The sequence below is a fragment of the Haplochromis burtoni genome, unplaced genomic scaffold, assembly GCF_018398535.1.
Source record: "Haplochromis burtoni strain Fernald_Lab_line unplaced genomic scaffold, NCSU_Asbu1 Contig_348, whole genome shotgun sequence".
NCBI classification, from domain to species: Eukaryota; Metazoa; Chordata; class Actinopteri; order Cichliformes; family Cichlidae; genus Haplochromis; species Haplochromis burtoni.
In genome coordinates, this window is record NW_024582709.1 from 181,896 (window position 1) to 197,133 (window position 15,238).

The following is a 15,238-nucleotide window of genomic DNA, read 5'->3' on the forward strand; positions in this document are numbered from 1 at the left end:
AGTCATCCACCAAAACATAATAATAAAAAAATAAAAACACATGGTCTCGATGTTCGAAAGTGTTTCATGATTATGTTCATTAAGCTTAAGCTTAGCAGGTTTATTCCCACATGTGACTGTGTGTGCTGCCCAATTAAACTTACCTCAGAGTGCATGTTTTTATAGAAATGTGAGGAAAAACTGTTGGATAAAAATGTATCTGTTATCATCTGTGGAAGCATGCTACAACAAACCCAGAGACACACACACACACACACACTAATCCAATTTTGGGTTACTGTTAGTCCTCGTCCTGGCAGGCTGTTTTGACGAGCTCTATAAAGCCTCCCTTTTTCCAAATAGGGCTGTCCGCCATCTTTCGACTGACAAGGCGAGGATGCAGGATTAGCAGCGTCTCTGCACATTGTCATGTCAGAGCAGCGTCTTTCCTCGCATTGATTTGTGGTGTCAGTTCATTTTTGGCTACATTTGGCTGTCAAAGCCTTCCTCATTCTTTGCTTTATCAGCTATGACAAGTGGAGTGTTGTTGCAGGGTCAAGAAAAATGTACATGTCAACAAAATTACTTTGAGTAAAGGTCGATCAGTGGCTTCTTTCAAACTTTTGTTACTACTTTGCTGCTTTTGCATGGAAATGTGTCCTAAAGATGAAAGGTGCACTTTTCCCTTCTCTGTAATACTCTGCTAATCTAAGCACCCTCTTTGCAAATGCATAAAACTTTGATCCCACTACAAACCTCAAATACCACATGGATGCATGCCTATTTAGGTCAGAAAGGCATCACTAGCACCCTTTCCCCATATACAATGCCCATCCCTTGGTTGCTATGTTGCATGCCTATATAGGCAAAATACCATTGATTCCATTGCTTTTTTGGGCTGTGAATCCCATCCTCGGGGAGTGTGAAGTAATTTGAGTGGTGGGCTGCACGGAGATGTGTAGCTGCAGGAAGGTCTTGAGGGAACAGGCCGGTGGGAGATCAGGCCTTAGAGCTATGCCTGACTCTTTCAGGCGGCCCCGTCACTCAGAGGACTTGGCTTGAACACTTGACCCTCACGCAGCACAGCTGAGTATTTACGTGGCCTATATTTATAACTACAGCGGGTGTTTGCTGAGCAATTTACACAGTAATATATATATATTTTTAAAATCTCATGTTTTTGGGAACAGTTTTAAAATTGCTTACGCTTTTGGCCAATAAAATGCCGTCACATAATTGTTGTTTTCAATACTATTGAAAATTAAACATTGGGTGAAAAACTTGGAAGCGGCTTGCCAGAATATCTGATGTTGCACATTAAGACTTAACAGCTCCGATACTCAAAAGACATATGCAGTTAAATATAAAGCAGGATAATGTCAAAAACTAAAATATTCATTAGGTTAATTTGTTACTTTTTTCTCAAAGCTGGTACAACATGTCATGTAAATCTTTATTGTACACTTAACTTGATTTTATATCACAGTCTGTGCTTTATCAACAGCTGATATAAATAACAAGTCAACCCATATTTTCCAGTTGAGTCTCTCTCAGCGAACACCATCTCACACGCTGTTCAAGTCCTGTGTTGGATCAGAGTTTGACACCTCTCTGAGGACAAGTGGCTATGATAAACAATATTGTTCCTGTCCAAATACAGTGGGCCTGGGGAAGCCCCTGGAAACACGGGACTTCTGCCTGTTTTTATTTACTTCTTCTAAAGCTATTTGCCAAGTGAAACGGATCTGTTTCATTTCAATGACTGTAATATATTGCATTGTCCAAAAATATTCCAGATCACTGCTTTCACTGTGTAGTTGTTTAAAAGTCAAAAACTGCACATGAAGAACCCAACCCAAAAACGTTTGTCTCTTGGAGTTGCTGTCTTAAGAATTCCCTGTGTGCCTGGGTGGGTCACACTTATTTGGAATATTCAGCACATGCCTGCAGCAACAAGCCCCCCTCAGGCATCTCACTTGCTCCTGAGATGGCCCTGCAGTGCAGACAGTGTCTGGGATTCCTAACAGTTGCAGGCTGCCACAATCAGGTTCTATTTGTAAGTAGTATAAATTTGGTATGATGTCTGGGCACGCTTCCAAAATCTCATATAACTTGGGCTCAGATAACACAGTCAGAGTTTTTCAGATAATGTTCAATAACCCATTTGCCCCCAACAGTAGCGTAACTCTCACTCCAGATCATTGGCACCACGAGTCTTTGCTTGCCAACAACGGCTCAGCACTTCTTTTTAAATTTTATTACAGTCTGCATTTTATTCAGGCACCTTTAACAGCACGATGTACCACATCATGTTTATTTGGAAACAAGACATGCACACCAAGGTGAGCCCTTTGTAGGGCATGAAAATGCATCACCTATAAACTGTGGTGGGCAAAGTATTTAGACCATTCAGTTAAGTAAAAGTATTAATACCAGTGTAAAGTGACATGTTGAGTAGGCTGGTGTAAGCATACACCACTGCAAACACAATCCAGAAGCAGACCAGCCTCCATTTGATGTCTCCGTGTTATATTAAATGTACCGACATTTCTATTTCTATTTGATGCACAAGCAGCATTTAAATTGGATCATTTTGTGCTGTTTTCACCTTACCTGCCTTGTACAGACTGAAAGATCTTTAATATGTTAAAAAAAAAAAGATGAATGGGTTTTTGAAATGAACATGGCCAAATTAAAAACTTTAATTTCCCGTGGCTGTGGTAATATTAGACTGTGTGAAATCTATCTCAAAAGTGTCCTCAAGTAAGATGTTTGAGGAAAGGCTTTTCATCACTTTTCATGGAGGCTGCTCTATCCAGTTTCTCTGTATTTCAGGGAGCTCTGATGCAGTGTCCATATCCATATGGGTATTATTATCAGCTGTCTGCAGGTTCTGTGGCAGCTGACTTTACTAATAAGATTATCTGTCAGAAAAGAGGAGCCAACCATCAGGGTTAGTCTCCAGTCTCTTGAGACTCTTATGCTTAGATTTCTCTGGCTGATGTCACATCTATCTACTGTTATCTCATGTCAACACTTTGCATCTATGGTTGGTCATAGTGGTTGGTCATTCTGGGTGCTGTTTATTCCAAGACCACCAAGATAGTTTAAACACAGGCTAAATGCTTCGACTAATATTTATATTACACTACCGGCTACTTCTTTAAAACACATTTCAAAGATGTTTCAGAAGTCTAATCAAACAGGCCCTGAAATGCTGTCGGCACATAACAATATGTATCCATGGGCAAAACAAAAAAAAAGAAAAAACAAGCTGAATGCATGAAAGGACTAAAACATGAGGAATACAACAGGATGTGTTTGTGTTGCAAAGGGAAGTTTAGAAAGTCATATGACATGTCTAGTGATCCTGCATCAGGATCTCTATTCTTAGTAGCTTCATACCTTAAAGTAGCATCTTACTCGCATGCAATATTTTTCCAAAAAAGACTGAACCTTTCAGACTGAACCTTTCAGTCTCTGTGGCTTTGCACAGCCACAGAGACTGAAAACTAAAAACTGGCTCTCAGGTTCACTTTCATGCTCCAGTTGCAAGAAGTTTTCTCTCAGATTTTCTCTTACCTCCAGGCAGGCTGATGGGTCCACAGCCGTGCCCTTCGTCGTAGTGTTCTGAGCTGATGTAGATGTACTTCTTGCACAGCCTCCACAGGCCGAAGTGGGCCGCCTCACAGGTCTCATTGAGTTTCTCCACCTTTGGGCTAAGAACTGCCCAGTGGTCCGTCACCACTGCCGTGAGCATGCATGCCATGCCCACCAGCAACACAAAGATGGCAATCTTAATCTTTGTACGCTTGTGCATGTTCGCAGGTGGGGAGATTTCTGTTCAGTGAATATTTTTCCCCTGATAAAATAGGAAACCTTAATAAAACTGGATGCTCTGCAATGTAGACACACTGGTCTGTGTCCTTAGGGCTTCTTTCCTCAGTGACTGCAGCACAAAAATCTCTTCTCCTTTTCTCTCACCACCCAAGACTAGTATCTTCTCTCCTCCAGTCACAAATCTGTGCTTCTGGTTGGAAAGGAAAGGGGCCAGGCGGCTCTGTCCTACTTTCAAGTCTCCTTTCCCCTACTCACTGTGAGGTGCTGCACAACTCAGGGGCTGCAAGTTTAGATAAACAGCTGTTGAGGTAGATCAGGGAAGTTGATGACCAAAGTGTCTACCATGGTGGGTAATGGGCGTAGAGGGGGTTGCAGCATGTGCTGGTCAGTGTTTTTCAGGGGCGGGGGGATGCTATAAATGTGATCGGTGAGTCAAGTTGTCAGGCTGTCTTCTTATCTGGTTACACCGCCAGTGGGCGGAGATGTGTAACGTGGACTAACATTTGTCTCTTGTCTTCACATTCACATAAGAACTATTAAAGTAAACGTCTCAGCCTTGGAAATATAGTTTCCCCTGCTTCTCAGTTTCATTCATCACACTGTTTGTATCTTAACTCTACCTCACCTTAACACTGCGTCTGTGTGGATTTGTCTCTGTAAACTATTTATAAGGAAAAAGTGGAAGTGTTTACAAAGAGCAGCAACTGTGTTTCAGCTGACAAGAAAAGCATTTTCCCCCTGGAACAATAACACTTTTAGTCTTCCTGTCAGGAGGGATACTTAATGTGTCTTATGTACTTCATATGAAATTTGTCATAATTTTTCATTTTCTTTTAATAGCTGAAAATGTACTTATTTTCTATCATTACAGTATTAGCAGCATACCAGATATAAACAAAAAAACAAAAAAAACTAAACCAAAAAAAGAAAAGCAAAAAAGAATAGAGACAAGGGACACACTTGAGGAGAAAAAAAAAGACAAAAGGTGTGCTAATCCCGTTGATTCCTCTCTGACTGTAAATCATGTTGGCACGGTTTTTAAGAGTTGGCCCACTTCAAGTCTCTTTAAAAGACTTGTGGCCCACTTTTTCCCTGGCGTGAGCAGAGACACCAGTGAAAGTCAAAAAGTCATCACAGCAGCAGAATAGAACTGTGAGAGATCACTGCAAGCTAGCACACACACACAAACACACACACTCCTCGTGCATATGGTACGACAGCTTTTCTCCATGCCCCTGGTACACTGCGCAGAAACACTTTCCCACACACACACACACACACACACACACACGCAAATATGAGTGAAGCCTCCAGCTGACAGATCAGTGACCAGCTACACCCTTACATGTTTCCCAAAGACGTTCAAAAAAATGACAATGTCAATAATCTTACTGCAACATTTTGGATCAACTAAAGGCTTTTCAGGGAATTTTAGGGAATCCTGATTATAATGAATTACATTAGTCCAGCCTAGAAGCAGCAAATGCATTAACTAGTTTTTCAGTGTCACTTTAAGACAGGACGTTTCTAATTTTAGAGGTATTGTGCAAATGGAAGAAAGCCGCCCTACATATTTGTTTAATATGTGCATTCAAGGACATCCTGGTGAAAAACAACTCCAAGATTCCTCCCACCATTACTGGAGGTCAAGGTAATCCCATCCAGAGTAAGAATCTGGTTAGATACCATATTTCTAAGATTTTCACGACCGAGTACAATAACCTCAGTTTTATCTGAATTAAGAAGCAGAAAGTTAGCGGCCATCCAGGTCTTTATGTCTTTAAGACATTCCTGCAGTTTAACTATTGGTGTGTGTTATCTGGCTTCATAGATAGATAGAACTGGGTGTCATCAGCATAGCAGTGAAAATGTATACTAGGCCTTCTAATGATACAGCTTAAGAGAAGCAAGTATAATGCAAACAAAACTGGTCCTAGCACAGAACCCTGTAGAGCTCCATAATTAACCTTAGTGTGTAAAGACGACTCTCCATTTCCATTAACAAACATGCATGGGATTAGGTTAATTGGTGATTTAAAAATTCACTGTAGGTGTGAATGTGAACATGAATGGTTGTTTATCTTTATGTGTTAGCCCTGCAGCCCTGCGTCTTGTTCTGTGGCAGCTGGGTTAGGCTTCAGCACACCGCGTGACCCTGAACTGAAAAAACAGAAGAAAATGGATGGATGGATGGATGGATGGATGGATGGATGGATGGATGGATATTTAAAATTTGCTTGTGTAACACGTGCACGTATGTATGTCTGGATGCCTTACCATATAAGGAAACCAGGATGACCGTTTAACCAGTCCAGTCCAGTCTTTCCCACACCTTAATATAGTTTTGATTGATGGCACTGACATAATGACTCTTTATAGAAGAACAACAGCTGACCTCAAAGACATTAGTTGCTTCACCCTTTGACCTGACTGGAACTCAGGGAGCCCACTGGAGTTGTAGGTGTACATCCAATTCCTCAGGGGAACTTTTCTGGCTCTTCAAATATCTTCCAAGGGAAATCATCTCATTTTGTGGACTAATTGGACAGAGCTTGAACCATCAAATCCCACTGATTGTAATCACAGAGGTCACAAGGTGACATTGATTGTGGTTTATTGTGACTGCTTCTCATTTGCAGGGATAAACCCCCGACGTTATGGACAGAGGAGACATTGATCATTTTCAGGAAAAGCTTAATCACTCTGTGGTCATCTTTGCTCTCATCTGACCAAAATCAGTCACGTTTGTCTTTACAAGTTAGAGATATCTGGATAAAGCCAGTCTATGTTTAGATTTCAATACCAGTGGGATCTTATTTGTGAACACTGCAAATGTGTGAAGCCAAGTGTAAAACCACAAGGAATTCATAATCTGGTGGTGTCGTAATTGAGAAGCACTGTAATGATTCTCAGAGGAAGAGGATCCACGTGCAACAGACAGCTTTTTTATTTCTCTGTTTTGTGCATCTTTTACCGTCCTTCACAAAACCTGGAAATCCTTCTTAAATCACCATCTTGCAGGATGTATCACTTTCTAAAACACATCTGGAGGAGAGAGGAGTGAGGAGAGAGAAGGAGGCTCACCAGAGGAGCTGGAATCAAGGATGTGAGGGCATATCTTTTGTAGAAGTGCTTTCCCTGTGACTCAAAGGCGAGACACACAGCTGGAATATAGCAAGCAAAGTACTCTAAAGATAAGTGTTCCTTTGGATTTGGTTGTTTCAGTTGTTTTAGTTAGTTCAGATGATCAAACCTTTCTCCCACCATTTTTGTGATCTCTGTACCGCTATTCATATTTGATTTGCATATTTTTAAAATGAGGGCTTTGAAGGATTGATGCTTCATTTTGCTAAATGCCTGCTACCTCAAATCCTCTCCCTTATGCATTTTGTTCCTCTCCTCTCCTCACATGTCATTTGTTGGTTTCTCCTGTTGTAGTTCACCTGGTTGGGCTTTTCACTTGGCTTTAAAATAAAGTTCCTGACTATATCTCAATATGAATAGCGACAACAGAAAATAAAAGCCATTCACATTTGAAACAAAATCATGCTTACCTTATTTCTGAGGAGGTTTTCTATATTCTTCATTTTGACCAACCACCAGTCTAAAAAGAAGTGAATGCTTAAACTATTTGATAGGGTAGCTGGTGGCATAATACTAAAAACAACACTGCATAAATGATGATCTCATAATTAAAAGAACAGAGCGTGTAATCATGGGTAAAGGTTAAGATGATTATCAATCATTATTGTATGTGAGAGGGCTATTGTTATAATTTGTAATAATTAGTAATGCCCTCCTTCACCCTTGCAAATTACACTGGCCAAGATTTTGTAAGACCAAAATTTAAGACTCATTTAGTCAGAAACTGCAGTTACCAGATGCCTTTCAGTTTGTATTGAAACCTAGCTGTCTCCTCAGCTTGCTGCCAGATTGTTAATCCCCTGATGTGGTTGTGTATACACCAAAGAAAATTCAGCAAGACCAGACTTTCTTTGCTTTAGCTGGCTCAACAAAACCTAAAACCCCAGTGGAAGATAACAATAGCAGTTATTAATTTTCTGTGTTAAGCCTGGATTGCTGCTTTCAGAATCAGAATCAGAATCAGAATCGTGTTTATTGGCCAAGTATATGTGCAGACACATACAGGGAATTTGGTTCCGGTAGATGGTGGCTCTCAAGCACACAATGTAAATCTACAAACACACACACACACACACACACACACACACACACACACACCACACACACACACACACACACACACACACACACACACACACACACACACACACACACACACGTGTCTATATATACACATTACACATACATACACAAAGCTGTGTAAACCAACTATAAATAACGAATCTAAACTTATATACATAAAATACAGAAATGAATGAGGTGGAATGAATACTACAAAATGTACATAAGGTGCAGTTGCAGTCTGGCAGTGGGAGCAGTGTGACAGGTCAACTGTTAAGAAGGGAGATGGCGAGGGGAAAGAAACTGTTCCTGTGTCGGGTGGTCCTGGTCTGCAGGCTTCTGTACCGTCTGCCAGAGGGCAGCAGATCAAAAAGTCTGTGTGCAGGGTGTGAGGGGTCTGTGATGATTTTCCCTGCCCGTTTCCTGGTTCTTGAGAGGTACAGATCCTGGATGGAGGGCAGGGGGGTGCCGATGATCCTTTCTGCTGCCCGTACAGTCCGCTGCAGTCTGCTCCTGTCCTGTTTAGTGGCTGCTCCATACCAGACTGTGATGGAGGAGCACAGGACAGACTCAATGACCGCAGTGTAGAACTGGATCAGCAGCTCCTGTGGAAGACTGTACTTCCCCAGTTGTCTCAGGAAGTACATCCTCTGCTGGGTCTTTTTGAGGATGGAGTTGATGTTGGTCTCCCACTTCAGGTCCTGGGAGATGGTTGTACCCAGGAACTTGAAGGTCTTCACAGTTGACACAGGGCTGTCTGATATGGTGAGGGGGAGCAGAGTTGAGGGATGTCTCCTGAAGTCCACTGTCATCTCTACAGTCTTAAGAGTGTTCAGCTCCAGATTGTGCTGACTGCACCAGAGTACCAGCCGCTCAACTTCCTGCCGGTATGCAGTATGCAGAATCACATATAAATGGATATTTCAGTCATCAGTGACTCTTTTTCCACAGAAAATGATCCTCAGGACTACTGCCTACACCAATCAGATACATTATTAAGTAATGATGATAAAATAATTATAACAATATGTAAAAATATAACTCTAAAACACAGAGCTGTTGCAAAAAAGACTTGAAATTAACTCTGCAGACAATGGTTAAAATCATTCCAGTGCTGTTGTTTATTTTTAAGGTGATGGCTCCAAATTAGAGTTCTGAAACTTAAAAACCGATGGATTTGAACATTGAATGGTACCTCTCAAAGCCTAATAGAGGAGGTGGAAATCACTTTCATTTGTTAGCAGATCTGAGCAAAATGAATCTTAGTGATTGAACAGATGTGTTATGTGTTCTAGAGCTGCGATTTCAGCTGTGTAAAGATTCTGACTTTAAGCCTGACACAGCTTGCTCACTGCTGCAATGCTTACCTGCAGTCATTTCTTGTTGTCATTTGAAGGACTGTTCATTAAATCTGAACTTTTTGACGTTGTCCTGCGTTTGAAATCTTCTGATGAACTTTGACAAAGTGATCTTGCAATTTAGAGGGAAACCGCTGGGGAATAACTGATCATCTATCTGAGCTCCCACTGATGGTGGAGGCTGAGATAGGTGCTTTACTGGAAGGGACACAGTTAGGGAGCAGTTAGGGCTGTCCGTTTGTGGTTTACCGCTATGGCAACTGTTGGATCAATATTTTCCTCTCTGCATGCATCAAACCTCATCTTCTTTTGTTAATGAAATCAGGCCTGAAGCTCTATCACTGTCGGCTTCTGCACCAAACTTGAGCTGGACCACCTTGTTGCATGTGATATAAGGCATCCGAAACAACCAAGACCTGCTCGACTTGCCATGGAATCAAGAAAGGGTAAGCACACTGAAAGGTTTTGTCACCAGTAATGAACTGAATCCAGCTGAGAAAATGATGTAAAGCAAAGGCGCATATATTATATGCATTTTACTTTATTTTCTCTTCTGACATGAGTTTAATAAAACGCACTCTTTATGTGTATGCTTTGCAGTAGCATACATTATAGATCATTATTTTTATTTTAGTAAAATTCAAAGGCCTCAAATGGGACAACATCAAAGTTGTATTTAGACAACAGATACTTAACTGTGACAATAACGTAAAAGAAAATAGTTGCCACCTCAGCCAGCTTCATTCTCACCTCTGTGATGACTGATGGTCCCTTGGTGCTCTAATTTTAAAGTCAGCACTAAAACTGGTGCCTGAATAACAGTTCCCTTGTGAATAGCTTTCCCACAGAGTCTGACTTAATCAAAAGGTTACTTTGGTATTAGCAACAGCGTTGCATTAATGCTTGCTTATTGTCAGCTGCTTTTCTGCAGACTGTAATATAATTGGATATGTTACGCTACACCATTATGATCTGGTTTTTGATGTGTCATAGCTGCTTAAAGGGGTTAAACTCCAACTGCTGCTGGCTAAATCCGGTCTTAGTGCAGTGACAGATGCCGTCCTAATGGCTGCCCGTGGCTCCTGGATTGACAGTGTGGCACAGGGAGTGAGGAATCGTGCCCCCTGCTAGGAATAATGTCAGCCATTTTAAATTTTCAAAAAGAAATCGGGAGGAACCAGAGAGATGTGATCAAGCAGAGGAAATCATATCTGAGTTTCACATTCGTTCTGTAGCCTCACAACACATTCTGTGCTAATAAACAATAGGAAGATGACATATTACAAAACTAGTCACATCCTATGCTTTGTTAATGGGTTTTCCTTGTGAAGGCCACCTCTGAGTTTGAGTTCCTGTATGTCTGCCTCTACACTTTCCTAACTCTGTCCACCTGTGCCTCGTTTCCAGTGTAGCCTTGTCTTTCCCTTTGCTCTGTCAGATCATCTGCTTCTCTGTTTGTTCCCCCTGTGGGGCCCGATGACAGCTGGGCTATTCTCCAAATGGATGGACAGATGTTCCCTGTGCTCCATGGACTTTTTATCTTTATTGCCATTAAATTTTGTTTGCCTAACCTACCTGATCCTGGATTTGTATTTATATCTTCATTTTTAAATTGTATTATTTTTTTATTTTTTTTGCCTGTCCCATTTGGATCTTTAGGCATCAGAATTGTTGTCTGAAATCCAAGAAAGATGCCAAGCGGATTTACTTTACCAAGTGGATCATCATGGCCTTGCCATATTGGTCCATTTGATTGACCTTTATTATAATTATGTATTTATTTTATTTTATTTTTGGTTGTTACAGATGAGACTGGAGGATAGGACAGGGAGAAAGGATGAAAGAAAGAGAGGGAGAGAAAGAAAAATAGAGAAGAGAAGAGATGTGAGAAAGGGGGGAAGAAAAAAAAGAAAAACAAACAAAACACCTGGATCACCTGTATGGAGATATAAAGAAAGAAAGAAGAGAAAACAAACAAAAAAGAACAACATAATAAATACAACACCATCACAATAAACTAGCTAACAGTAGATAACAGTAGATACTAAATATTAAATGTTATTGTGCAGCACGCAAGATCGGCAGCACACAATGTGCTTTGAGGTAGCAGCCAAGAAAGGTGTAGTTTGTGTCTGTGAACACTAGGGGTGCAACGATACTCGTATCGATATTGAACCGTTCGATACAGTGCTTTCGGTTCGGTACGCATATGTATCGAACAATACAACATTTTAAATTTATTTTATCAACTTTCCTTCTGACGATGCTGTCTGTGTTGAGCGCTCAGTGGATCTGCGCTCGACAGTGCAGCCTAGGCGGAGTAGTCGAACGCAGATTCACTGAGCGCAGGGCAAGCTAGCGAGACAGAAGTTAAGCTCTCCTTGCAACATGGCAAATTGAACCTCCCCCACCCTCATTCAGATCTGGCGTTTGGAACTATTTTGGTTTTCATGTGACGTATGACCCTGAAGGTAAGCGCGTCATGGACTAAAGTAAAACAGTATGTTGGATGTGCCACGCAATGCTCAATTACATTGGTGGGAACTAGTGTGTTAGAGCAGTTAGCTTGTTAACGCGTTGGCCCAGGCACGGGGCGATCCGCGGTAGCTCGTTAACTTGCTGTGTTGTCCCGTTAACGTCATTTCAACGAGATTAACGCTGACAGCACTAGTGGGAACACAACGAATATGACTGCACATTTACGCCGACATCATCCTAGTGCAAAGACAAGTGGAAGCAGACAAAAACAACAAGCACGCATGCTACAAACTTTACCCGAGTCATTTAGACAGCCGTTAGCACATGATTCTCCTTATGGGGACCTGATATGTTTAATATGCTGCTGAGAATATAGCCCAGAAGAAGCGTATAGTATAGCTTTTATTTTGGAAAGAGCCATTTCTCTGTAATAAACTCTCTTTTCCAAAGATGAGTGATTCCTCAATCAGATACAGGGCTCGCAAAATCGCTAGCCGACGTCCCGGGGCTAGCGATTTTTCCAGTCGGGCTACCAAAATTGTTGGTTTTCCCTCGATTTCTGAGTCGACAAGCGCCTTTGTTACTGGGACCAGTCATTTTAAGAAAGGCCCCCATTAGAACCCATGAGAAATGCAAGAAATGCATTATTGCTCAGTCTGCAATATCTTTCCCAGAACAAACACCAATTGCAAATAACATACTAAAAATAAACCTGAAAAATCTGTTTAGAACAGCGTACTATGTTGCAAAGAGTGAACTACCACTGGCAAAATTTAGCAGTCTTTGCAAACTTCAAAAAGCAAATGGCCTAGATCTTGGTTCCACTTGTCTCTTACCCGTGACTTCAGTGGAAATTTCAAATTCAGGATCTGACACAGACTGATTCATGTCCTACACAGTTCTTACAAGTTCATAGAAATTTCTGTTCAATTAGAACCAAGTATTTGAGTTGATGATTGTAATTTTTATACAATGTTGTAATTTGTTTTTCAACAATTTTTTGATTAATGTTTTGTTTCCTTTACAATATTATACTTTAATGTATAATACTGTAAAGGAAACAAAACAGGAAGCAAAACATCAATCAAAAAATTGCTCTCTTTTTTATTCGGGTTACTTACATTTATTTTGGGCTACCAAAAACTGAAGAGTCCCTGCCTGAAGGGCTACCAGGGATTTTGAAAGTTTGCGAGCCCTGAGATATATTTATTTTTTTATATTACTTTTTTGTTTCAGCAACATTAAATTTTAAAACTGTACTTTTGAGTTAAAATTTATATTTATAATTTTAATAAATGACAAATTAAAAAGGTATGAACATTTTTTTTGTATCGAAAAAATATCGAACCGTGACACCAAAGTATCGAACCGAACCGAACCATGAATTTTGTGTATCGTTGCACCCCTAGTGAACACCCGTGTGTACACATGTGTGGATCAGCACGCTTGTATTTAAAGGTTTCTCCATGTAATGATCTGCTAGGGAGTGTGGGGAGCCATAGCCCCGTCCCCCAGGGCATGATGCAGTTATGGAGGAGATCCAGGCCCCAGAGTACGAGGACCCGAGGAGGACCACCAAAGGGGCAACCGTGCCACCCTCCTGGGAAGAGCTGAGTAGAGCCCCAAATGAGAGGTCACCCAGCAGCCACGGAGCAGAGGCCAGAGGGGGTTGCAGTGACGTGCCCGCGGGCTCTGCCGGCAGCCAGCTGTGCCAGAGAGGACCGAGCCTCAGGCCCAGAGGCAAGAGGCCCGGCTGGGCACCCCACCCCCCGGAAGGGGCCCAGCCGGGCCACAGGTGCCAGGCCCCGCCAATCGGCCACCAGGAATGAGTCGGTACATACATGAGTGCCCAGCTCCAGACTCCCAGGAACCACCAACACACCAACGTCTGAGGGCATCGGCAACAGTCAGTAGGGAGTGTGGTGAGGAGAGGTAGGCCTTCATACCTCGGAGAGCCTGAGATGTTCCCAGAGAGGTGGAGTCTAAGACCCAACCTGACATATAGACACAGACGAACAGGCGCACGCAGACACAAACGTGCATTCCCACCCCCATATACACAAACAAATACTCGGCACTCACCCGACGTGGCGACAGACACAAATAGACACTGTACACACATTCATACTCACCAAACATACTCTATCTCCCAGGTCCAGGTACACCTGACCCCAGAGGGGCAAACCGTACCTAGACCCAGGAGATGATATTTATATCTTCAAGCCAACAACATGGTGTATGAGGCTGACCTTGTAGCAGTACCATGTTACAGCACACAAAAATGATTTTTCTTTGTGCAGTCCCTTAAGTCAAAACAATAAATATTGTCGTTGATTAACTTTATATATCCAGTTTAGATTTGGAATTAGGACAATTATAGCTCACACACTTGTTTACCTGGTAAAATAAAGTGTTGCTGTTGTAAAACCTTTGCTATGGCATTTGTGTGCGTGTTTTTTCATACAAAGATAGATAAAATATGAGCTGTTGTCCCCTGCTGTCCAAAGACAGGACCAGACTTTAAATCCTGAAATCTTATTCTATCCTTCCTGAACAGCAAGATACTACTGCTAACAAGCATGTTGGCTAGTCCTGCGACTGCATGGAGAGGTGACCCTGCCATTTTCCTCTCAATTACTGGAGAAGAATTTGATGGCGCCCAACAGGAAAGGGTGGGGGTAGAGAGAGGGGGGCATAGCTTTTTTATGGATGAAAATATCAGTGGGGGCTCATGGCATTCATAGGGCTTAACAGCTTGGGTGATGGCTGGAGAGAGGGGTGAAAGATGAATTGCTCAAATTCAGGGCTGGGATGGAAACCGGGTCATCAGACCAGTTCAGCATAATAAAGATACATCACACACAAGCAGGATGGAAAATAAGTCTATTGTAATTCAAGGCATACCCTTGTCCACTTCAGTGACTTGAATGACAACGATAGCAGGGAGAGCAGGGACTTTACAGCGACTATACAGGCTCTCCTCTCATGGATCGGTAGCCTTAAACACACAGTGCAACCACTGTGACACCGATTTCCGAAAACCAACAACCAAATTAAACCGATTCCAGCTTCTGCTAAAAATACCCAACAGGGAAGCAAACCATGACACGGAAGCCTGACAAGCATGATGTACTATACAGAGAATGAGTAATTTGAACTTATACTAGCCCTTCACGCACACACACACACATACAAAACACCCACTTTACTCCAGCTCTTGTTTGGAGACAGGGAGACAAGCTTTTCAAAGTCTGGATGAGCATTTATGAGCCTGTTAGTTCAGTCAAGCATTAAGTTGGCTGATGCCGATTTCCTTTAACACCCTGTGGTTGGCCGCCTGTCTTTCATGCAGCTTCATAGTAGAACATAACAGGCCT

The 15,238-nt window shown here is 41.9% G+C and overlaps 1 protein-coding gene across 1 annotated transcript in view; it reads right to left on the minus strand.

The window, feature by feature from the left end:
* LOC102300562 (voltage-dependent calcium channel gamma-1 subunit) overlaps positions 1-4,186 on the minus strand; it is a 10,409-nt gene extending 6,223 nt beyond the window's left edge. The window contains exon 1 of the mRNA XM_005942740.2: positions 3,562-4,186. Coding sequence (XP_005942802.1) covers positions 3,562-3,799 — 238 coding nt within the window. The 5' untranslated portion in view covers positions 3,800-4,186. The remainder of the gene's footprint in view (positions 1-3,561) is intronic.
* Positions 4,187-15,238: the final 11,052 nt, after the last annotated feature.